Genomic DNA, 26,350 nt, shown 5'->3' with positions numbered 1-26,350 from the left:
AAGTTTCCTCTTCAAAAAGCCCCTTTGGGATCCCAGTAAGTGAGTGTGTGTGTGTGTGTGTGTGTGTGTGTGTGTGTGTGTCAGGGGTGAAATTTACTTAACTTCCCTACTAGTTCACCAATGTGAACCAGTTCGCTCCACTCACGTGCATCATCATCTGCACATGCACAGAGGCTTAAAATGTTGTGAAAAAGCGACATCATGATGTCCACATGGGTGGGCGGAGCCTCCCGCAACCAGTTCACCCGAGCTGGATAGAACCGGCTGGATTTCACCCCTGGTGTGTGTGTGTGTGTGTGTGTGTGTGTGTGTGTGTGTGTTGCGGAAACGCAGCACACATATATAAAAACAAAGCACATTATTATTGATCATGACAATTTTATAGTGTATACAATAGTTCATGATAGAGTATGAAGTAGAATGTGGAAATGGTAATTTTCCATAGAAAAACCCTTTGTGATTTCTTTTCTGGTAAAATAAGGGGAAATATATGATCTCAGCTAATGAGTAAAGTACCTAAAGTATAAACTATAATTATGTATTAAGGTAAGCCATCATTTTGAAGCCTCACCTGGAAGCCATCAGCTTGAATGGATGATTGATTCCCCCTAAATTAGTGTTAATGGATTTGTATGTCTGCTTTCACAGAAAACAGAGCAGAGAGAGAAAGAGGTGCTAATAATCTTTTCTGTTTTCCCACTGAAGATGTGTGAAAAGTACACACACACACACACACACACACACACACACACACACACACACCAGTGGTGGGTTTCTACCTGGTTTGGGCAAGCTGGTAGCAGCAATGGTGACCTGAGAGCGAACCGGTTCACTCTGACCATCATCTGAGTCGTCCTGCCCTCCCCTGCGCTATATCTATCTATATTCATTCATTTTTAGCCCAGCTGATAGGCGTTGCAGAGTGGATTGCCGCGCCTCAACTGTTCTGAATGCAATGCACTTGCGCGGAGCACGCACAAAGCATGTGCGTGAAGAGAACCAGTTGTAACACTAGTTGAAACCCACTGAAACACACACACGTGTGTGTGTGTGTATGTATAAACTACCCAATCAGCTGTCCATTCTTAAGGGTATACTATCATCAGTGAATATCACTGATAATTGCATCCTGTCTGTGTGAATTGACTGCTACTATTGGCTCTTCAGTTTTACCACTCTTTAATCACAGACTGGGCTCTGCATGATGACTCAAGGTTTTCTTCTCAGAGAGATCCTGTATGAGAAGGTCATAATCGTCATCCTTTCCAAAATCCAGAGCTTTAAATTTAAATTCTGCACACTTTTAACTGTCCTCTAGCAAAGGTATTTGTCAGAAGCCAAGCTTCTGATAGGTGAAACTCATGAAGTATTTATTAATGCCATATGTCAAGCATCAGCGTGTCAGATTATTTTTCTGCACATCAGAAAAGAAGCCTTCAGACAGATCATCTTAAACATGAGGGCTTAATGTACCTCTGAGTAAACACGACTTTAATGCAACACGCAGACAGGCAGAGGAAGGGCAGCCCTTGAATTTTACCAGCTGATGAGGCAGATCTCCTGTTGGGAACTGATTTTAAACAGTATCCATCTGATTCCCAGACATCTCTAGCAATGTTTCCTCTGAATGTACATTAACTCAGGCTCCCCCCCCCACCAAATAAAGTAAAATAACTCAAACATCTATAAAGTTGGGGATTAAGTGGACTCAGACAGGAGATAGACAGTTTGTTTCTAAGACATTAATTTAATCAGCAGCTCTGAGGCTTTCAGTATTCTCCAGCATTTAAAATTTAAATTTGCTCCTCAGATTTCCACTTTGCATGCTCCTTGAAAATTAGCATTTGTGCTGAATAGCTTTTAATCAGATCATCTATCTTTAAAATATATATTTTAAGGCTTTCCCACTTTATGCCCACTTAGTTCCAAGATTCAAGCTAGGTTTTCAGTTTTCTTTTGTTTAGTTTCCTTTCTCTTCAATCACAGACTAATCACAGTAGTCTATTCATTTTAATACTGTTGTTATTCTCAGGGTTCTTTTTAAAACAAGCTTAGCATGTTCCTTTGGGTTTGATTAATCTATTAAGTTGTCCTGTTGCATCCATTTCAGAGCTCAAAATACTGTTGCAGAGACCTACCTTGCAATGCTTTCATATACAAGAAAAGAACGGCTTGGTTGAATATTACGTTATTTTATTTTTAAGCTATGTTACTCTTTTTTTTTTTTTTTTTTTTTTGCACACTGACCAAATCATCACATTGTTTGTGGTTTTGAAAGAGGAATTGGTATTTTGTACACCATTAATTGAATTTATTTTTTTTCAAAAGAAATAATTTATATTACAGACTTTGATTACAATAGTAAAAGCAAATACAAACTAAACTCAGAGAGAGAGAGGGGGGGGAATAAAAACTTGCAAGAAAATCAAAAGGGAAAGATTAAAAAAAACATTTAAAGAAATGACTTCCAATCTTCATCACAGGTATAAAAAACATTACTCTTCACCCCTTACAAAAAATATCTCTTCTTCCCATAACCCATCCATAAATCATCACTATTTCAGCTCTGATATCAGCAAAAAGTCTGTAAAGGATTACCAGAACTTTATGGAAACATGTTGTATTTTAACCTTGGATAAACAAACCCACATAAAGTTTCTTTCTTTTACTTCTAACAATCTTAATCTTTACTTCATTCATATATTGTTGTAGGATTTAATGAAGAAACAAAAGGTTTTGAGATTATTGTGCAGTTTAAACCAAGGAGCAGATGCAACAGACAAAGTCTTAGCTGATAATGCTAATTACATAGCCTTTTAGGATGTAATAGCTTGTTTATTAGGACTGCCTATTTGCTTTTTAAGCACTTGCCATTATCACAGATTTTAGTCTCTCTTCCTCTTCTTCTTCCTCTTCTTCTTATATTTTTTCAATTCTTGACCATACTTCTTTTTCTGAAAATTAAATAACTGTTTTCTCTCTCCTACCTTGGTTTATTTTTCCTGACTACTAAATTATTCAAAACCTCAAAATATTTAGCTGGGAGTAGACAATTATTTTAAAGTACCACTTCTACAACAAGACTCCCTGTTGGTAACAGCATATATTATTTATGACACACATCATGACACATGTAACAATCATGATTTCGGCACCAACATTAAAAGAGTAAGTTCGGAAGAAAACAGATGCTTGTTTAATTAGCAGGAACATGCCGCACTTGGTACAAAGCCACGTGGCGATCAGATTATTCATAGCTCCCTTCTACATAATTAAAAGTTTATCAGCTTCCAATTTCCTAATCTCTTTAGAACCCACATTTACAAAAATCTTGCTCAACATGAGTTTAGACAATCTGTGCATATGTGCCCCCTTTGAATTTATATTCCCAGCATGATAAATTAAGTTTTGATAAACGGTAGCCTGACTAGGTGGGTCAGTGGCTAAGACACTGAGCTTGTCGATCAGAAAAGTTGGCAGTTTGGCGGTTCAAATCCCTAGTACAGGTCTCCTGTGTGAGCAGGGGGTTGGACTAGATGACCTCCAAGGTCCCTTCCAACTCTGTTACTGTTATTCATATAGGAGACAATTTCAGGCTTAGACTTTTCTGGATGCCCTAATCCCATCATGAATATCAGGGTGCTGTACAGGTAGTCCTCGGTAACCAAAAAGTTTGGTCTGGGTTTGCTGGAATGAAATAAGATATTCTTTGATTTCTGACCACAACTGGACCCAGAATTTGACTGCAAGTCATTCAGTGATCACAATCCCAGTCTTTCCAATTGTAGTTCATAGGTGAACAGAGAAAGAAAGCTGTCTGCTGAAAGAGGGCAGGCAGCTCTCCTCTGTGCACAGAAAGCAATTCTTGTCCTGGGCTGGAGAAAGGCAGGGAAAGGAAAGGAAGTTTGGCTCTCCACTCGGCATGGCGTTTCCTCTCTCCTCCATTTGTGAAAGGGAAGTTCCACACTGGGCCAGAGAAAGGAAGTTCAGATCCCAAATATCCGAGCTTCCTTTCTCCAGCCCAGCATGCCAGTTTTCATCCCTTCTCTACACTACTCTATGGAATCATAGCATTTGCTAACTTTCTAGGCAGATGCTGTTGTAGCAAATGCAACAGTAGAAAGCAGCTTTTTTTTTTTTAGCTTTCAAAACTACAGTGAGACAAAGCAACAGAGTGGTCAATGCCTGGAATGCACTATCTGACTCTGTGGTTTCATCCCCAAATCCCCATAACTTTAACCTTAGACTGTCTACTGTTGACTTCACCCCATTCCTAAGAGGTCTGTAAGGGGCGTGCATAAGCGTACCAATGGGGCTACCATCCCTGTCCTACTGTTCCCATTTATTCGTATCCATTTCCTGTATTCATAATCATGTTTATACTTTTATCTGTTATCTTATACATGCTTGACAAATAAATAAAATAAATAAATAAGAAGACTAGCTCTTGCATTGTTTTTTAATGTGGGCGGTAGGGAGACCCTTTCTGTTGCTTAGAAATATCATGTTAAGTTTCTGGCTGGGAAGCTAGCGAACAAGATGTCTCTCAATGGTAGAAAGGCTGGAAAGAACTTCAGATCTTCAGGATGCAAGCTCTTTTTCTCCAGTCCAGTCCTGGCATTCCCTTCTATGTGAGGAAAGGGACAACTCCAATGCTGGGCTGAAAAAAAGAAGCTTGCATCCAGAAGCCCCCATCACCACAGGAATCTTTTCCCATGCATGCAGGGGCCAGGAAATTCTTCCACAGATGAGAGCTGCCTGCCGGCTTCTGGAGAAGTCAGCAGAGAAGATTGCAAATGGCAATCACATGATCGCAACAGGGGTGGGTTCTACTTACCTTTACTACTGGTTCGCAACAGGGCCACGCACGCGTGCTCGCTTCGCTCGTGCAGAAGCTTTTGTGCATGCACAGAAGCATTTTCATGACATCAGGGGCAATGGGCAGGGCCTCCCACCGATTTTACTACCAGTTCTATAGAACCGGTGCAAACTGGGGGCAACCCACCACTGGATCACAGGACGCTTGACAAGTGGTTGTAAATTCAAGCAGATTGCCAAGTGCCCTAAATGTGATCACGTGACCATGGGGCAAGTGAGGCAGTTATAACTTGAAGGCTGAGTCATAAGTAATTTTCCCCTGAGTCTCTTGTAAATTCAAATGGTCATTAAGTGATTAGTTGTAAACAGAGGATTACCTGCAGTGCAGTTGTTAAGCATTGTGTCATGTGACTGCATTACATAGCTATGGCAATCCCAGAAATTCCAGTTGCCATTGCAAAGTCAAGATCAGAAGGTTGTTAAGTGGGAATTGGTGGGTGTCCCAGGTAAGGAGTCTGGAGGTGCCAAGGTGGTGGGGAAGGATGGGGGGCCCTCAGAGAGCCAACCACAGGTGGCTGGAGGAGGGTTTGGGAGACTCAGAGCAGGTCGTATGTGAGTGGGGGAGAATGAGAAGGGACAGAAGAGGCTGAAGGAGGTGGATGGGCAAGACCTGCAGGAAGGAGCAACTTATTGGAGTGACTTGCAACCTTCCCTACTTGCTTCCCTATTAACTTTGCTTATGGGAAACTGGCAGGGAAGATTGCAAATGGCTTCTTGAGATGTCATAATCATGATTTGAGCACCCAAGTGTCAGAATTTGAACACATGAGTGCAGGTTTGCTTGATGGCTGGAAATTTGGGGACTGGTTGTACAGCTGTTTTTTTCAGTGCTGCTGTAACTTTGAACGGTCACTGAAGAAATGGACATAAGCCAAGGACTACCTGTAGTCCCTTGATGACTGGACCATTTTCTTTTATGAATAAGCTCTTGTGCGGACATATTATAAACCATACAAAAAGAGACCAGATATTTTCGGAGAAAATACTTCTCACAGCACTCTATACTGGCCACAAATTGTAGTTCTGAGTCCACTTTAGTGGTGTGAATAAAAGCCCATTTAGTTTGAACAGTACGTCCCTCCTTAGCCCCCATCTGATTCTGCTCTGAATTAAAATTTTGTTCTGGGGTGCTTTGTGAGTAGCTTCTAATTTTTTGCTTGCTTGTTTGACAAATCTGGCATCCTATTTTCAGACATGGCAGTCACTTACGGAGGGAGAAAAACTTCTAAATTACAGATAAATACATGAAGGTGTTTGTGTAAGTAAGCATTAAACTGTAAGGTAATTTTCAAATAACTTTCTCACTCCAGTGAAAAATATCACACTCATACTTCCCGCTATGCCTGAAGAGGAAAGTTTTCAATCAGTGTGTGCTACCTGCTCTAACATATGCCAGTGAAACATAGACAGTAACCTCACAATTGAAACAAAAGCTACAAGTGATGCAAAGAGCCATGGAAAGATACGCTCGGCATTACAAGACGCTCGGCATTACAAGACAAGATAGAAAGACCTGCGCATGGATTAGAGAACAAACAAAAGTATAGGATATCATCAAGAGAGTAAAAGAATTGAAATGGAAATGGGCTAGTCATATGGCAAGAAGAACTGATGGCAGGTGGACCAAGGCAGTCATAGAATGGATCCCTCTTAATAAGAAGCATCCACCAAAGAGACCTAAAACAACGGTTTTAGGATCGATGACGTCAACAAGTATTGAAGGCTCAATTGGCAAAAAAAAAAAAAAAAAGCTCAGGACTATATTGGTTGGAAACATGCAGAAGAGGCCTTCATACTGCAGTGGATAGACAATGGCTAAAATGATGATGATGATGATGATGATGATGATGATGATGATGATGATGATAACTGATATAAAATCCTTTTTACTTCCAATTCCAATAGGAGAATGACTAAATTAGTGTTTTCCAGAACATATGCCGAACATTTACACTATTTTTATTCCTGAAACTTCTGCTTCTGCCAAGGTCAGCACTTGAATTTGGATAAGTGTGGACAAGACGTGATTTCAGGACTGCGATGCACAAATAGAAAACTGATCAATTTTTTTAAAGCTTCCTCTCTTAAGCAGAACAATCAATAACACATTGAAGCAATGCTACTTTAGAAGGAAAAAAAATGGTGCTTAGCAGAAACCTCAATGTGTTTTGTAGTTTCTAAAGAGGAAAATATATTTAAAATCTTGATAATAGCCACCCTGGGTAAAGCCAAATATATTGCTTCTTTTTTTGTGATGAATCTGTTCATTTATATAGAACATGATAAAGGCATTGCTATTTTTAGTGCCTGGACCTGCCTTTGTGAGAAGATGAGGATATCAAAAGTTCTGTACCAGATAATTTGGAGGTAATTGAACTCTGATGTGCTTCCTGACCTTTTCCAACTGTCTGCAATTGTAGTACTGGAGTCGTTCATCATTTTTCTCCCTTCAAAATGTTCTTTGCCATTGCTATTGAGGGAAAGAATGCCCAATAATCAGAACACCTCATAGAAAAAGTTCTGTTCATCCAAAGATACAATGCAACTTGGTATTTGCTAAAAGCCCTCACTGATCAGATAACTCTTTCCACATTTCTCCAAACAGAATGCCCATTTCATGCTGTACTCTAAATGCATTTTTTTAAAAAATAAAGTGAGCAAAATAACTAACAATTGACTACTTCAACCCACTTGCTAGAAGTCTTCAAAAAGCTGTAACTAAATTGTGAGCACTATGTGCCAATGTTCATAAGTTGTGAATAATTCCTAATGTCTAAATTTCATATTGGCAATGCAACCATCTAAACGCTAATACAGTCACTCCTCCTTTAGCAACTACCTCCGTTAGTGACCCAATATGATGGTAATAAATGATAAAAATCATTTTCTAACTAAAGCATTCATTTACAACCAAATTTTGTGTACCTGACAACACACACCAGAGTGGGTGTAATTCTGATACAGCTGTATGCTGATAATTTGTGTATTGACACTTAATTTAAGATTTGCAAAATACTGGCTGTTTGCCTAATGGTGGCTGCAGTGGCAAGCCTTTTAGGAGCCCCCACACCCCAAAAATCCCCCAGCCTTCAATTAAAACTGATTAAGGTCTGGCCAGTTTCAGGCAGCAGATTCTAATCAACTAATTAAGGTCATAGAACTGAGCTTCTTAACTTGCAATTAGCATTTGTAGAGAAGCACTATGCTGTGGAGGAAAAACAGAGCAGGAAGATATAGTTTTAAGCAATTTCTTTGCCCTGTGAGGAGGCAAAAGGAGGAGGAGGGTCAGTCACAGAACATTGTACAAGAGAACTTTATCTGAATGAGATGATGGCAGTAACCATTGATCTTTGCAGTCTCTCTCACACACACATAGGCTACTGAACATTACATAATGGCAGTGGGATCATCTTCCTGATAGTCCACAGAAACCTGTCTTGAGAAATTATATTGCACAGTAGCCTCTTGCACTATGTTAATGGAACCTTCTCTTTGGGAGCAAATTATAGTGTTTCTGCTTGAACATATCTGTGTGGTCTGTATATATTGCAGTAGGATGCATGACAGAATGTAGTTTAAGTTCTTCATTTCATGATATCAAATAAATAAACCTTAGGATAAATTAGAGTAAGAAGACAGAAGGGAAATAATGCTATTTCAATTTATATATTTCAGAAAATATCCAAATGAAAAAACTAATGAAACCAGGGGTGTCAAACTGAAGGCCTGCAGACTGAATCCAGATCACGGGGTGCTTAAATCTGGCCCGCAGGGCCACCCTGGAAACAGCAAAGGTCCAGCCCGCGGTGCCTCTGCTAGTGAAAATGGAGCTCGGGAGGGCCGCACGTGGCCTTCCTGAGCTCTGTTTTTGGCAGCGATGGCCTCCTGCATCCCTCTGCCAGCAAAAACAAAGCTCAGGAGGCTCTGTTTTTGCTGGCAGAGGGCTGCAGGAGGCTGTTGTGACTGAAAATGGAGTTCAGGAGCTCATTTTCTCTGGCAGAGCGTTCAGGCCACAGGCGCCCCCGACATGAAACACATCAAGCTGGCCACACCCACCCTGGCCAAGCCCACCCCAGCCCCCTGAGATCAAACACAACCCTGATGTGGCCCTCACTGAAATCGAGTTTGACAGCCCTGATCTAACTGGTTCTTCCATCCTCTTTTCCCCCATATAATTTGAATCCAAGGCTTTCAGTTTGTGGTACACAATAAATGTTTAAATGTTTATGTTGACAATGCATTCTTCTGACACATTCTAAATATTAATGTTCAGTTATTGATGACATCTGTACCACTGTAAATGTACTTGTTTGCTGGTTTCCAAACAGATGCCCACAAGATCCCAAAGTGATCTTTCTTCATGACATTGTCTTAAGTATTTAAAGTTTTTTGAGGAATTTTCCAGCAATTACAGTTATGGGTCCTACTGATCAGTCTTATCAGTTCTGTTCGTTATCCCTTGACTCTTTACACTGAAACAATTTCTGTCAACTGACATAAAAATATTTGCATGCCTAACCTATGCAAGTTTTTTTGGTTGGATTTGGTTCAGCTGAGCCATTCATTAAGCAAGGCCAATTTCACAACTAATTAAAGCTAAATACAGTGACAGTGAACTAATAAGCACTTAGCCACATCAAGGCCTACTTATAAACCATGTTTTTATCATGGCATATAAAAACAGACTACAAAATTTAAATAGGAGGAACTACTAAGCATTTGTTACCTTTTTCAGTTCAGTATTAGCACTAAGGGTCTCCTTCACTGTGTTATAGAGCTCCTATTTCCATCCAGTCTTTGACCTGAGATGTTTTTAATCTAACTTTCCAAAAGGTTTAAACTCAAGAATCTTGAACTCACACCTCCTATCAAAGAATGGATAGCAGCTGCAGCTACTGGGATCTTCACTCACCTCCATCTGATACACCAGTTGTGCTCTTTCTTGGATTTGGAAGCCTTTCAGAGAGTCTCTCATGCCTTTGTCATCTGAAATATTGATTACTCTTCTACTGTTGATGCCCATTCTGAAGCTTCAGCTAATCCAGAATAGAGTGGCAGTGGGAAAGGATGGGTATGACTCAGTATGCCAATGTGACACCTCTGCTTTGAGCTGCACTGGTTGCCAGTTTGTTCCAAGTGCGATTCAAGATGCTGCTATAAAGCTCTTCATGGCACCAGGGCTTAGCTTTTGTGAAAATGTCTGTCTTCTATGTTTTCTACCATTTCAGTACAGGGTGGCATGGTGGGTATGGTATGGTCTCCTCAATTAAGCAGTGTTATCTTTTCAAACTGAGGAAAACTATCATCCAAATGGAAGACCTGCCCTCTGGAATGAAGTTTCCCCTGACATTTGTACAATTCCTACCCTGAGGACATCCCCCCCCCCAAAAAAAAACTTTTTTGTTGTTGTTGTTCTGCCAGCTTGGGGTGAAAGAAATAATGTTTTTATTTTCTATTTATATGTTGTTTATAAATGCTATCTTGCTTTGGTTGGTATTGTTTTTTACATTACTTTGGTCCACCTCCCAGTTGGAGTCAGGCAGTGTCTAAACTGAATAAAATATAATAAAATAATAAATAGCCTTTATTTTTGGTCTCTTGAATAACATTGGCTCCTGCTGCTCAGATATTCATTTCTCCTATCTAATAACTTTTCTATCCATTATTGTAGAGACATCTTGCTTTTTACTGAACAAAACTATAGATTTTCTGCATAAATAAATGCATACACAAACCTATATCATTCATCAGTTCTAATAAAAGTGCCCATCTTTTGTCAGATCTAGGAAAATACAGTACTTCCAACCAACAATTAAAAGCTAAATTCCCCTAGAAATGATATCAGCAGAAAACGTTCCCTTTGACTTGCTTACTCTTTGTAATGAATTGTTCTGTGACTAACTAGGACCATTAAGTTGGTCTTATTACCCATGGTCTATATGGCCAAATATTCACCAGCCTCATCTGTCTAATGCAACCACTGATAGCTCCTTCCAGTACTGTCTTTGATTCATCCAGTCATGCAATCTTAGTCTTCTCCTGTTATAGTTCTGTCAGTCTTGCCAATCCTAATCATTTTCTTTCATTGGTAAGAACCCCCCCCCAAATGTGAAGAAATTGCTGTAGCAACAGCAGAAATAAGCAAGTTGTCAGTGCCAAAAATTTGCTGGCCTTGAAATGATTTCAATCAGGACTTTCCTCTCTTTGTTAAAGAACAATCTCCTTGTTTGTAAAAACTAAATTCATGCCCTGATTACTCACAACTGGATTATTATAATATGCTCTACATAGGTCTGCTCTTGAAGACCATCTGGAAGCTACATCTGGTTCAAAATGCAGCAACATGAACAATAATGGTTGCTTGACAGCGTGCTCATGTGTCACCATTACTATGTGAGCTATATTGGTTGCCATTTGATTTCTGTGGGCAACTCAAGATGCTAGCTACTACCTCCAAAATCCTATATGGCATAAGGTCTGGGTAACTGAGGGACCACTCATTTCTAATTGTTTCTGTCCAGTTAAAATGTTCTGGCAGATTTAATATGTTCCAGGTCCTCTCTATTAAATATTATTTCGTGAGAGCAGGAAGCATGTTTGCTTGTCCATCAGGCCCCCTCCCCTCTGGAGGAACATCACCCCAAGGATAAGGACTGTGCCCTCTCTCCTGAGGTTCCAGAAAACTCTTAAAACCTGGCTTTAGCCCTAGCCTTGGAGTCAATATATTGTTTGTACTCTGGAGGGCAGGGGGACATGTTCTGTTTTGTTTAATCTGTATCATTTTGGATTGTTTAGTTTGGGCTGATTTTATCTGTTTTTGTGGATTGTTTTGTCTAGCACCCTGAGTCCATTGAAGGTGGACAGACATCTATAATAAATTTAAATAAATATGTTTCATTCTATTCTCCTTTTTTGCTCTGTTGTACATTTCTTTTTTCACTTGAAAAAACTCTGCAACTGGGTAACTATATAGTGAATACAGAATAAAAAAAATATTCAGAGAAAGACAGAATATGGGACAGAGATAATCTCTTGTATTGATCTCTGGGCAAAATAATAATTGTATTAATACAGGTGGTTCTTGTAACTTTGAGTTAACATACTGGCTGTTCTGGTACAAAACTGACTTAAATAATGGAATTTGCATTCATATTCATCGTTCAAAAATTGCCCTTTCATATTGCCATCCAAATATATTTAATGAAGTGCACAAAGGATGATGCTGCATTTTTCTGAGTAGTATAGAATTTAATAAACATCAGCTTTTGTGGACCTTGATATGATTACTTTAGAATTTTTTTTAAAAAAAGTGTTTGTGAACAAAAACTACCACCAATTGCATTACTCCTAATCTAATGAGGAGCGACAACAATCTTCCTGGTTTTGAAAGCCTGTTACACTGGATATTGCACATTTGTCATAACCAATATATTCCACATGAGATGATCAGGGAGACTGAGTAGCTTTTCAGTATTGGTAACAAATAATCTGAAATTCACATGAAACACCACTATCACAAAGGAATAATTTTATATTTCAGAATGGAGTTAAAGAAGTTTTCCATCTTTTCCATCATTTTTCCATCATTTTTGGTTCCAATTTGATACATTTGCTCAGATGGGTAATAGCACTGATTGTTGAAAACATTAGTCTTTAAAAATAAATAAAATGAATACAGGAAGTCTTCAGGTTACAATGGGAATTGGAACTGGAATTTCTGTCACTAAACAATGTAATTGTAAAGTGTGACATCATAGGACCATGTTGCTTAATGATGGCAAATTCCCATTGTCATCGTTAAAAGATGATAATGGATCAGTAATTTATGTGACCACAGCTTCCACCTTTCTACTGTTTCCAACAAGCAAAGTTATTGGGGAAGCTTGTAGGAAGTCAAAATGGGTGAATACTATGGAGTGCAGCCAAACAGGTGGGACAGCTGGATAGTATGGCACCATACAAGTATGACTAGGTGGGGGAAGAGCTGCTGTAGCCCAGAGCAAATGCAGCCAGTCAGGTATGTGTATGTTGCAGAGTGTAGGTGGGGGAGAATTCTGGAGGCAGACATGTGCTATATAGAGCATAGCATGCATCTCAGAGAGACAAAGCAGTGGGAGTGATTCACAGAAGAGACCTACAACCTCTGCTGCCAATTTTCACATTGAGTTTACGTGGGGAAATCTAGCAGGGAAAATCACGGATGGTAATAGCATGACCACAGAACTTTGCAACCATCATATGTGTGAAATAGTTGTCAAGCATCCAAATCATGATCACATTACTATGGGGATGCTGCATAGGAACTTTGAGGATTGGTTGTAAGTACCACTTGTTCAGCATTGTCACAACCTTGAATGAATGAATGGTCATTAACCAAGTACTACTTGTAGGGTACAACTATCAAAATGAAAGCAAAAAATTCAGCAACAATGCATTTTGGATTGATTTCTGAATTGATAAGCAATAATGGAAGTTAATTAAGTCTCAGTTTATCTTTAGCTCAAACTATCAAATTAGGCTGATATAAGGCTTTTGAATTTGGATGGGAGTGGGATAAAATACAGGTCATCTTATTTTTTTTTAAAACAGTATCAGAGAAACAAAAATGTCTTTCATTTTACATCTTCATTCTAAGATTGCATTTTTCAGCTGCCATGGAAGAGATATTTTTAAGGGTGGATGAAAATTTGGGTCAATCAGAATTTTCATATCATCTTCCAATGCTAGACTCACTGCTACTGTATACAGAAGGATCTGAAAGATCCATGTATATAAAACCCTACACATTTTAGAATTCTTGTACTGCATTTTGTAACTAAAAAATGGTACATTTGAAAAAATATATACAAGAAACCCTCACTCTCTTTTGTTCTAAAATTATATTCAAACAAGAATATATATTGGTAAAGGTAGTCCTTGACTTACAACAGTTCATTTTGGGACAATTCCAAGATACAACAGCACTGAAAAAAAATGACTTATCACCATTTTTCACACTCATGACTGTGGCAGCATCCCATATTCACATGATTGAAATTGAGATGCTTGGCAACTGGCTCATGTTTATGACAGTTACAGTGGTGACCTGGGGTCATGCAATCACCTTTTATGACCTTCTGACAAGCAAAGTCAATAGGGAAGCCAGATTCACTTAACAACGATGTTAGTAACTTAAGAACTGCAGTGTCTCAAACCTGCTTTTTCACTAAGCAACTGGATTTTCTTGGTTTTTCTTTGAAGACATTTTGCTTCTCATCCAAGAAGCTTCTTCAGGTCAAAAGAATGACCCTCTAAAAGTATGCAAATGACCAGCTGTCTGCAAGGAATATAAATCCTTCCATTCCTCACTATCCTGTCTGAGCTGAAGAAGCTTCTTGGATGAGAAGTGAAACATCTTCAAAGAAAGAAAGTCCAGTTGCCTTGTGAAAAAGCACCTTTGGGACAACCATGACTTGGATGACTGAGAATCTCTACTTTTAACAACTGCAGTGATTCACTTACTCATTGTGGTCTTAAATGGGGCAAAACTAACTTAACAAATGTTTCACTTAGCAACAGAAATTTTGGGCTCAGTTGTGGTTGTCAGTTGAAGTTCATACATATATTTTCCAATGAATTCATATACATACATTTCAATTTTTTTTACTACCGGTTCTGTGGGTGTGGCTTGGTGGATGTGGCTTGGTGGGCATGGCTTGGCGGGCATGACTTGGCGGGCATGGCTTGGTGGGCCTGGCAGGGGAAGAATACTGTAAAATCTCCATTCCCACCCCATCCCAGGGAAAGGTTACTGCAAAATCCCCATTTCCTCCCGATCAGCTGGGACTTGGGAGGCAGAGAATAGATGGGGGTGGGGCCAATCAGAATTTTTACTACTAATTTTTACTACAGAATTTCTCCAAACTACTCAAAATTTCCACTACCGGTTCTCCAGAACTGGTCACAACCTGCTGAAACCCACCTCTGGGCTGAAAGAATATTTCAATCTATAAGAAGAAATTTGGCAAATAAAAATATCCTAAGCATATTTTAATTTTCAAATAGGAAACCAATGAACCTTTTCAAAATGACCAATTTATCATCATTCAAAGCAACAATGAAAATATATAAGGTATGCATGTATGCATGTATATGTATGTGTGTGTTTGTGTGTGTGTATATATACACATACATGTATAAACATGTGTGATAACTACCTTCAAAAGTCATCTTCAGCTTTGAATTCAGTAATGGTATGACTTGTCAAATAACAGACCCGAGTATCTTTTTTCCTGATCCATTTTTAAGCTTTCAGGGTAGGCCCAATATGATACCCTGTTTCTCCCAAAATAAGACATTCCCTGACAATAAGCCCAATCGGGCTTTTGAGCACATGTCAATAAGGCCAAGCACTTATTTCAGGGTTCAAAAAAATATAAGACAGGGTCTTATTTTCGGGAAAATACAGTAGTTCAATTGGTTTTTAAAATTTCAACCAGACTTAAAGACGTCTATAATGCTGTTTACTCAGGCCTTACATTACTTATTTTGTTTGAACTGCTATGACATAATCACAAAACTCTTTCACATTATTCGATCTGTAATGGTTCATGCATATACCCACACAGCTACAAGTAACAATACATTTTTAAATCTGTCCAATGACAAATAGAGGAAACCAAAATATATTTACTTAGCAATAAGTCCAGCCTTAATAAAAGTTATTCATATGAATATATGTCTAAGTCACAGGGAGATACTTATAGGTATAAATTTCCATAGCTAGAGTAGGTTAATTATAACATGTTGCTATACCAATAGTGTTAATTCCCATATTTAACATTGCAGGAAGAACAGAAATAAAATTGTTTCATGAATGTTTAACCTCTTCAGTACATGAGACAAAACTGCTAAACTACCAGCAATGCTTGATTCTATGAAGTACCAAAATGCATGCAAATTTTTTTATTCTCAGCTTCCTATGGAAGTGAAGATAGATGGATAAGATTTTTTAGAGGGTTCAGCCTATCAACCAAATTATTTTAACTTATTTCTTGAAATGATTCACAGTCTTTATTGATAAAATGAATTATTATACCATAAAAGCAACAAATAGTTAATGCATAAGTAAGCTGAGGAACAAGTTCTCAACTAAGGAAGCAATATAAGAAAGAAATATAAAAAGCTCAATATGCCAAAATACTTATTTTAGTCTTCATTTAATTACTTGATTTGTAGTCTGTTGTAACATCTTTTTAAAGTTAACAAAAGAGTTAGCTTGCCCATCTCTCTCTCTGATCTTTCAGAAACCAGACAATAGGACCTCACTGTTCACCTTAAAGTTTGGTGGGCTATTATAGTGACTGACTATAGCCATCTATCAAGCTATCTGAAGGGGAGGCCTTTTAGACAGCTTTATCCCAAGCTGTTTATATGTTAAAGCCTAATGCCAGCAGTGTATCTTAAACTGGACTTGGAAACAAATGGGATATTAGTACAAATGATGCAAAATAGATTTAATAGATTTAAGCCCTATAACACAGGGGTCCCCAACCCCCAGTCCATGGACCAGCTCCACAGCATGCCAGAAACCGGGCAGTGCAAACAAGCAAATCTCCTTCTGCAAGATGCAGGCAGTATACAAAATCACGCCCCCTCTGGGTCGTGGAATAATCTTTGTCCATGGATCTGGTCCCTGGTGCCCAAAAGGTTGGGGGCCATTGCTATAACGTTTCAGGGGCTGCAGTCTGCATCAATTGTCATTTCTGCTTTGTTTTCAATAGCAGGCCCATATAAATCACATTACAGGAACAAAGTGATTGAAAGATTTTAGTAGTATTCTGATAAGTAATTAAATGTGCCAGGCTTTGGTTTAATGTCTAGTATACTGTCAGAATGTTATCCTTCCTTGTAAATTACAAGTCTTGCATTTCATGAGGGTGCTGAATAATATGACAAATATTCTCAAAGAAACACCAGTTAGTGCCCTACCTTGACTAACATTTTCTGCTTTGATTTTCCCACTTTCCCTGTAGTAAGTTTCATCTCTCATTGCAAGTGTTAATGCAATACACAAAGAAAACATTCATTATCACCTATCAATGTTTATTTTAGTGGCTTCAAGTCTTTCAAAAACGTCTGAGTAGGCTGAGTGTGCATGAGCATTAAGAATTAACACTATTCATCCTGAACAACAATTTAGTTAATCCTGTATAATGCAGGATTATAGAGATGTGGATAAACTAATCCTTTCTGATTTCCCTTTCTAGTTTTGACTTCCTTTTCAAATGGAAATCAATTATTTCAGTAACAATGCAACAAATACATGAGAAGAAACCAATGCATTGATTTCTCCCTTTTAGATCATGGCTCCAGTGTTTTCAGTATCAACAAAATAAGTTCCCATCAGTAGCATTCAAAATGCTTTGGATTCATCCTATCTTGAATTTTGAGTTTGGCAAAATTGTTTTGGAAATATTTCAAAGCTTGGAACAGCTTGTCTCAAATACAAAACATTTCCAAAATGGCACAGGGAATTATGAAACAACTGTTTGGAACTCAAAAAAGGGTAATTTAAAATGGTGTGAATTCAAGATGTTTTGCATACTCCTGGTCCTAGATACAAGTAGTAGGTCCTAGATACAACCATTTGTTTTGCGACTGTTCAAAGTTACAACGATATTGAAAAAAAAAGTGACTTACAAACAGTCCTTACATTTATGACTGTATTAGAATCCCCATGGTCAGGTGATCAAAATTCCAACTCCATTTGGACAAATTGAAGGTTTATTTCATCAAGTTAGTATCCTAAATCCTTCAACAACCAATCATATTTAACTGCATTCTAATAATTAAAACAGTACACTTTTCTGATTACACTTTTCAATTTCAATCTCATGCAAGGCAAAATACAGTCTAAGAAAGGATTATGACTGAATTAGTCACTTATTGCTGTGAGGTCTTACATTTACTTGTACATTATAGATCAAAAGTCTAAAAATTATGTGTTATTACTTGAAATGTATGTATATATTTCAGTCCACAATAATATAGTTTGTATATTATCTACTCTTTAGATTCAATGTTTTACTGTAATAAAACATTATAAAAACAAACTACTCATTTTGGGAGATACGAGGCCCACAGAGTCTATTTGGTTTTATTATCAGTCAAACTTTCTTCCCTGATTTGCAAATCTGAGATCTTGACTGCAGGTGAGAAGAGTCAGAAGATAGGAGATTTCGAGGTGAAAGGTAAATAGGGGTGAAGCCTGAGCTGCTCAGGAATTAGCAAGAGGGTATCTGGAGGGTAAAGCACTTGCACTGCAATTATATAGAAAGGGTGTGTGAAATCCATATGCAAGTATGGTAGTTTAGGGGAACAGAAGATTTCAGATTGGTGGTAATCTCAACTTCCAACCTAAACTGCAGTGATGTAGTGGTTAGAGTGCAGTACTGCAGGCTATTTCTGCTGACTGCCAGCTGCCTGCAATTTGGCAGTTAGAATCTCACCAGGCTCAAGGTTGACTCAGTCTTCCATCCTTCTGAGGGGGGTAAAATGAGGACCTAATTTGTTGATGGCAATATGCTGACTCTTTAAACCACTTAGAGAGCACTGTAAAGCATTGTAAAGTGGTATATAAGTCTAAGTGCTATTGCTATTGCTAGTTTGCACATTCTGGGAGCCCAGTGGCTGTACTGTTAGTGCCCTTGGTCTCAGGTACTGATGCTTTAATGCCAGATCTGTCTGCAACAAAATGTTCATCTATGATCTGGTGTGAATGGGGCAGCAGATGTGGCATGTATTATGAAAACGTGGCTAGGTTACAATGACAATATTGTTTTGCTCCTAGCTAGATTTTTGATTTGGACTCAGTCTCAATGCCTAGGTTGGGGGCATGGTTTGGTTCCTAAGTAATACCTTATCGGTGGTCAGGGATTCTGTTCCTGAGATATTGGGATGTGAGTTCATATATTTAATATTGGGATACAGAGACAAGATTTGGATTCCTAGTGTACCAATCACTTTGCTACTCAGCAGGAATTCACCTGAAGGTGGTCTCCAGGATGGTGGTACAGAACCCCCACATTTTGGTGTTGGGGGATTCCTATATTCCTATGTTGACTCCAGAAAACCCCAAGACTTTAAAAATTTCATGGCCTTCTATCAGGCAATATCAAGTCTGACACATATAAGAATTTATACATTAGAACTTGTGTTGTTTTACCGAAATCCTTATGTCATGATTCTATCATCTGGTTGCAATGTCAGATCATTTAAGTTACATCACTCATTTTGGACTAGTTTACCTAAAAAGAATATTTGGACTCTACAATTGATTTGGAATGCAATAGTTCTGAACAGAACAGAACAGAACAGAACAGAACAGAACAGAACAGAACAGAACAGAACAACAGAGTTGGAAGGGACCTTGGAGGTCTTCTAGTCTAACCTTCTCAGGCAGGAAATCCTATAGCATTTTAGACAAATGGTTGTCCAGTCTCTTCTTTAAAACTTCCAGTGTAGATGCACCCAGAACTTCTGGAGGCAAATCATTCCACTGATTAATTGTTCTTTCAAGAAATTTCTCCTTAGTTATAAATTGCTTCCCTTGTTTGTTAAATAACAGAACAATGGAAGAAACCTTTGAGGTCTTCTAGTCCATCCCTCTGCTCAAGAAAGAGATCCTATACCAGTGTTGGCAAACCTTTTCGGCACTGAGTGCCCAAATGGCAGTGTGCGCACCGGAAACCGGAAGCTCAGCTTCCCAGCACCCACATGCTCTTCCGGTTTCCGGTGCTCCCGCATGCGCAAAGAACAGCTGGCTGGCGCATGCGCATACATGCCAAAAACCTGGCAGAACCTGCTGGAACCTGGAAGAGAAATGGGCGATAGCTGGCGTGCCAGAAGAAATGGCTCTGTGTGCCACTTCTGGCATGCGTGCCATAGGTTCGCCATCACAGTCCTATACCATTTCAGACAAATAGTTGTCCAATCTCCAGTGATAGAGCACTAACTTTTGAAGGCAATTCTATGCAATTATACAGTTAATCCACTGATGAGTTGAACATTACTTCCTGTGGAACAGCTGCACTGGCTTTCAATTCTTTTTTGGTAGATTCAAAACACAAATGATGACTCTTAAACCTTGGAATAGTTTGGGACAGGGATATTTCAACAATCATTCTTTCTGGAAAAAATGTACCCATCTGAAGATGTTCTTCTGTAACCCTCAACCTCCCCCAAGCCATTTCATTGAATCTTGAGATAAGACCTTTATTCTTAAACTTTTTTTTTCAGAAGAAAACCGTTTCCCATTCTCAATAGCTATTTCTTTGAAATTGGGGAAAGACTTTGGTGTGGAATGTTTACATGCTATTTAAATGGACAGTTGTTTCTCAATTTTAAGATATTTTCTTATTGTTGTGACAAGGAGTTTTTTTCTTCTGCTAGTACTTTGCATTTTTTCCTTCTGGAACAATAAATGTTATATTTTAATAAATATTTATTATGAGTTCTCTCAAAGTTGATGATGGGCAGGTAGGATATAATTACTTGACATAAATCAACATGCTACAAGATTAACTCTTAACTCGTTCTTATCTCAGTCTTTTCCATTTCCAATAGCTCTTTCAGGAATACTCTGCAATTAAAGGCATTTTAAATAGACCCATAGATATGCAAAATAGGGAAGGTGTAAGAAGTGAAATTAATAGACTTTCAGAATTAGATTTCTTAGACATTTGACAACTATAATTTTATATACAAATATAGCTTGTACAATTATTACTCTTGCAAATGCATATTTATGACAAATTGCTTAAGAGTAGGAGGCACCATATGATTCCATTCCCCAGATTAAAATTCAATTACTTTCAACTGCCCTACACTGTTGTAAATTCCTTTGGCTCTGACTGCACTTATTCTGATATATTCTTACTGACTAATGGGTACTTGGCTCTAACAAGAAAATGAATTGATGCACAAACTGCTGACCATTATGGATCCACAGAATATGTCTGAAGGTTAACAAGGAAATGCAGTTCTAACCTTAATTTTGGGCACTTTTAATAATTTAAATAAATTGGTTGTATTTAAAAGTTAAGCTACAATAAGTAGCTGGACATTTTTAAAGAATAATATTCATTCATATATCTTATTATAAGAAGGTAAATCTCAATGAGTTTTGCACTGATTATACATTTATGGAAATAGGTTTAGTAGAATTAATTGAAATTACCACTAAAGTACAACTTGAAACTCCAGTACTCCCATGACACCTCAATACAACACACAGAGAAATGTGTGCCTATATTGAATTACTAAAATAATTATAATTACGTTACCAACCTATAATTACAAATCCATTCTTTTAGTTGATGGAAGGCACTCTTGTAACACTCAACAAAAACATTTAAAGATTAGAAGACAGGTTCAAAATGAAACAATTTCCTCTGATACACATAAACAAATTAAATCTCCTTGTTTACATATCAATCAGTTTATCAAAGATACAAAAATGCATGTCTGTCTATCATCTGTCTGTCTATCTTATCATCTCTCTCTCCCCCCCTCCCCCTCCCTCCGTCCCCTCTCTCTTCTTTCTGAAGTATTTCCTTCAAGGATTTTGGTAATTATTATTTCAATCTGAGTTGTTTTCTTTTGTGTTATTATTTTTCAGCACTCCCAAATCAACAAATGCTACATTCAATTAGATCTTGCAGACACAGGCTATAGTATTTGAAATAAATATTTGCAATGCCAGCCATTGTATGTTAATGAATCCAACAGTAAGGATATCAGAGATATTGGACTCTAAAACTTTTAGTCAATTTGAGAAGCCCTTTTTCTGTAAATTCCTCATGGTTGAGCTGGAGATATATTTAAGACTTGCTGAACTAAGTCAATCTTTTTTTCAGCTTCAATTTCTTCACTGATTATGGAACATTAGGTTTTATAATTAGTTGGATCCATTCTTCCCTCTATCCATACAATATTTCTTATGCCACTGGTTGCCACGCTATCCCAAAGCACAGTAGAGCTATCCCTGAGTTTAGTAATACTTTCTTTAAATGTGTCACCCTTTTTTTCCATAGAAATGTATTCTATGTGTTATCGCTGGACAGCTCAGTTTTGTTTCATCAGCTCCAAATACTTCGTTCCAAAACTTTTCTGGATTATCAAAATACTGATTTTATCAAGTTGTGTGTTTGTGTGTGTGCGTGTGTCTGTGTGTGTGCATTGGGTGAGGGAGGTTGTTGGTTGGGTTTTTGACATATGTTAGATAGTGACTCATAACAGTGGACAAAAGCATTCTTTGTGGTGACTCTCCCATTCAGCCATTATTGTATAAGCAACATTGTACTGTAAACTACTACTACACCAGTGCCTGCTAAAGGTCTGAGTAGGTAATTTGTAGTGATCATTTTGCAAATCTGACCTTTCAGACAGTTCTAGCAAAGGTTTTTCATGGTTTTCCAGAACTTCCTTTGACTTCAACAGTTCCATCTAACTTCAATTTTTTAATACTTTTTCACACAGCTGAAATTGCCAGCTGGATACATTTAGAGATTATATATAGACTTCCTCTGCTTTGTAAGAGTGAATTCTTTTCATTTTCAAATGCTCAGACAGCAGTTTAGAAAAGCCCATGATGGCTGAAAAACTATAACAACATTTACAACATAAGCAGGTAGAAACGTTAGAGGATTGTCTTCCCTTGCTTAATTGTAGATCTAATGAGTCAATTATTTGGGGGTGTTATTAATAAGTTTGCAGCAAGGGAAAAATAGCAGAAAGTCAAGTGGAAGGCTTCCTAAATTTCTCTAATTGCCATATTCATTGTTTTCATATTTCAGCTTTCTAAACAACTGCATGTTAATTGTAACTATGCATCCAAATTGCATCCAAAGTGAAAGCAACACAGCCTTATTTCCCAGAGAGACTTGCTATCCTTCTGGATTCCTCCAAAGCAACAAATTGCTCATGAACTTGGGAATTGTCAATATTTCAGAGGGAACTACTTTTCACTCACACATACACATGTGCCTGCACACACACACACACACACACACAGACAGAATAGCTTCAACTACCCCAGTTTGACCCAGAATTCAGCCAAATTAAACTCATAATCCTATAAAATAGGGGAAAACTTGCTTTTGTCCAGCTTCCCTTATAAATACATTCTTAGACTAAGTATAGAAAAATGTAATCAATTTGTTCTGACCATCATAATTGGAGAAAAGAAAGAAATGTAGAGTTCTAAAAGTTGACATGATTATAGGAAAAATAAGAATACCTTCATGGTTTTTCTTTTAGCCAGGTTTTTCCTACGTAACCAAGATTTTTCTACAGCCCTAGCTCAGTGGAGTCACATACACTCGATTCTGGGCTTTTTTCTTCTGGCAGCCAGCAGGCCTTATGCTGCCCTATGCTGATTAGTGAGAGACTTATATAGATCTATTTCTGGCTTGTTAGCCATCATCAGTAAGCCACACCCACATCTCATGTATCCTCTCTGTAAAGGTACAATATCTATTATCTTACTTTTTCGTAGGTTTTATATGTGTTTTTCTTTTAGCTAGGTTTTTCCTATGTAACCAAGATTTTTCTACAGCCCTAGCTGTAGAAAACACACATAAATATATACACATACACACACACACACACACACACACACACGTATGTATATATATATATGTGTGTGTGTGTGTGTGTGTATTTACATAAACAAATATATATATATATATATATATATATATATATATATATATATATATATAAATGTATATGTATAAGAATTGATTACACTGCTTCTCTTCTGCTTTTCTTCAGTACTTTATAGAAAAATAATTTAAAAAACACTGCTGGTTATTAATATTATTACTACACAATATATGCAAGTTAATTAACTACTAATTCTAACACTTTAGAATTAGAACACTGGATTAATATCTTTCTTTTCAGCCTTTGGGCTTAATGGAATCATGCACCGTATGCCACAGAAAAATGGCAGAAATTTTCTAAACAGAAAAGCTCCTTACCTTTGAAGAAACAGTCTTTGTTGTGAATAATATAAATTTTCTTCTTTTGCAAGCATGAAGCTCGATGCAGTTCACAATGATTTTCATAGAATTTGCCATCTGATCCACACACTGGCATGTAACTGGGCTTGCAATCATCTATGCATCTACATTCAGGTTGATTAGTCTCTTTGTTCACAAGACATTGACTTCCCCGCCCACAATACTTTTTTTCACATGACGCATGGAGCCCATCTTGCCCATAAAGCACTGAAAAAGAAGAGAAAAAATTCCCAGCATGAATAATCGAGCAGAATCACTGGAGGTAACTTTTCTTTTACGGTAACTGAGCTTTACAATATATCCAACAGGCATCGATGAATTTATGTCAACGAAGGTATATTGAATTAAGACATGTTCCACAGTGTGGCATCCATGGATACGGTATATATTAATATATAAGGTACAGGTCTCCCATTGAAGGTATAAAAGACCTTTAATGGGAGAACTGAACGGTGAAATAACAGAAGAGGCTTTTTGAAAAGATTCCACATCATCAGATTTTAGATAATAATAATAATACCCCTCCTGCGCGAGCTGTACTGGCTCCCAGTGGTCTTCCGGGTGCGATTCAAGGCGATTCAAGGTGTTGGTTACCACCTTTAAAGCGCTCCATGGCATTGGACCTGGATATCTTCGAGACCATCTTCTGCCACCAGTAGCCTCCCACCGGCCAGTCCGCTCCAACAGAGAGGGTCTCCTCAGGGTGCCATCAGCCAAATTATGTCGGCTGGCGACACCCAGGGGGAGGGCCTTCTCTGTGGGAGCCCCTGCCCTTTGGAATGAACTGCCCAAAGAAATTCGTAAGATCTCTGATCTCCGTGTATTTCGCTGTGCCCTCAAAACCTTGTTGTTCCGCCAGGCCGGGCTATCAATGTAAAGATTTTAATTGGTTTTTAAATATGGGATTTTAAATTTGGGGGTTTTATAATTGAGCCTATTATTTAATAATTTTAATTATTTTTAAATTTTGTCTGTCTTTGTGCTTTTAATCAGGCTGTACACCGCCCTGAGTCCTTCGGGAGAAGGGCGGTATAGAAATAAAATAAAATAAAATAAAATAAAATAAAATAAAATAAAATAAAATAAAATAAAATAAAATAAAATAAAATAAATAAATAAATAAATATAGTATTTTTTAAGCATGTTATGCAACCTACCATGTTATTTAATCTGTTATTTTATGTTATTCTTATTAATAATGGCAGGCCATTAGCCTGGTATTTTTGTATCCCTTTTCCAACATAAGTTACTATTTTTTTCATTGTCATCAATAATGAATTAGCAAAACACAAACCCATAAGCCTATGGATATTTAAAGTTGCAACGCTAGCATATACAGTAAAGATTATCTTTTGTTCATTCAGTTTAGAAGTGGGACTTTTTTTTTTTCAAAGATGAATCCATAATAGCACATTGCAAGTCTTTTTAAGGAGCAAACAATTTACAGCAGTTATTGCAGAAAATGTTAAGCAAATGGCTAAATAATGCTATCTTGCAACAATACTTGCTATAATCAAGCCCTGAGAAGGCATTCAAATATCTATCATGGAAGGAACATGGAAGGACCGCCTGACACAATCAGAAGTCGATTTCAGCAACTTTTTCTGTCAAACTAAAAGGTCTGGAAGCAGATTGTAACTGTTTAGCCAAATTTGGTTGAAATTCATTTTCAGCCATTCCAGATCAACGTCGGAAACGCTGACTGGTAAAGAGGGTATTCGGCTTGTAAGATTAGAACTTTGAATGCCAGAATATGTTTTATTATAGCAATTATGTATTTTTGTAGCATATTATGAGCAGTGGATGTACAGAGTTCATAAATAATGCTCATGCAGATGGAATGAATTGGGGTAAAACACTCCCCAAATCAATATTTTAAAATAAGAATCTGACAAAGCTGTTGGGTTGTTCTTGAACAGCCTTATTTTTAAATATACAACTGAGTTGACTGACATTGTCAGTCTCCAATCATTAGCATAATTTCTGACAATTAGATTATTGTATACTGCTAATTATAATAAGCATTAGTTAGAACATCACAAAGGATGATGTAAAAAACAATCAAAACAATGGTTGATTTTCAGTATATTGTTTGCTTTAACTCTCTTGCAGCTTCTCGTTGTCATTGTTTCAAAAAGCTTCAGTATAGAAGACAGAGATTCCAATTTAACTGAAGCCCATATTGATTTGATATATCAAATGACATAAATCAATCGCTTCATATGTTTAAAAATGAATACATACATACATACATACATATATATATATATATATATATATATATATATATATATATATGTAGGTCTTTAGTTATTCGGGTCTTCTCCCACGTAAAATTGGAAGTGTCTTGGTGACGTTTCGACGAAGTCTCATTCGTCATCTTCAGGCTGGTGTTCTCGGCTTCG

General features: G+C 37.6%; 1 protein-coding gene across 1 annotated transcript in view; it reads right to left on the bottom strand.

Moving 5' to 3' along the window:
* The window catches only part of FSTL4 (follistatin like 4), a 447,062-nt gene that overhangs the window by 277,143 nt on the left and 143,569 nt on the right, over nt 1-26,350 (bottom strand). The window contains exon 3 of the mRNA XM_070933914.1: nt 23,904-24,152. Within this exon, the coding sequence (XP_070790015.1) occupies nt 23,904-24,152 (249 nt within the window). The remainder of the gene's footprint in view (nt 1-23,903; nt 24,153-26,350) is intronic.

Source organism: Pituophis catenifer, unplaced genomic scaffold (assembly GCF_029215685.1).
Source record: "Pituophis catenifer annectens isolate HBS135680 unplaced genomic scaffold, rPitCat1.0.hap2 SCAF_2, whole genome shotgun sequence".
Classification (NCBI taxonomy): Eukaryota; Metazoa; Chordata; class Lepidosauria; order Squamata; family Colubridae; genus Pituophis; species Pituophis catenifer.
The sequence above is the reverse complement of the archived record's forward strand: the minus strand, read 5'-3'. Positions and strand labels throughout refer to the sequence as shown.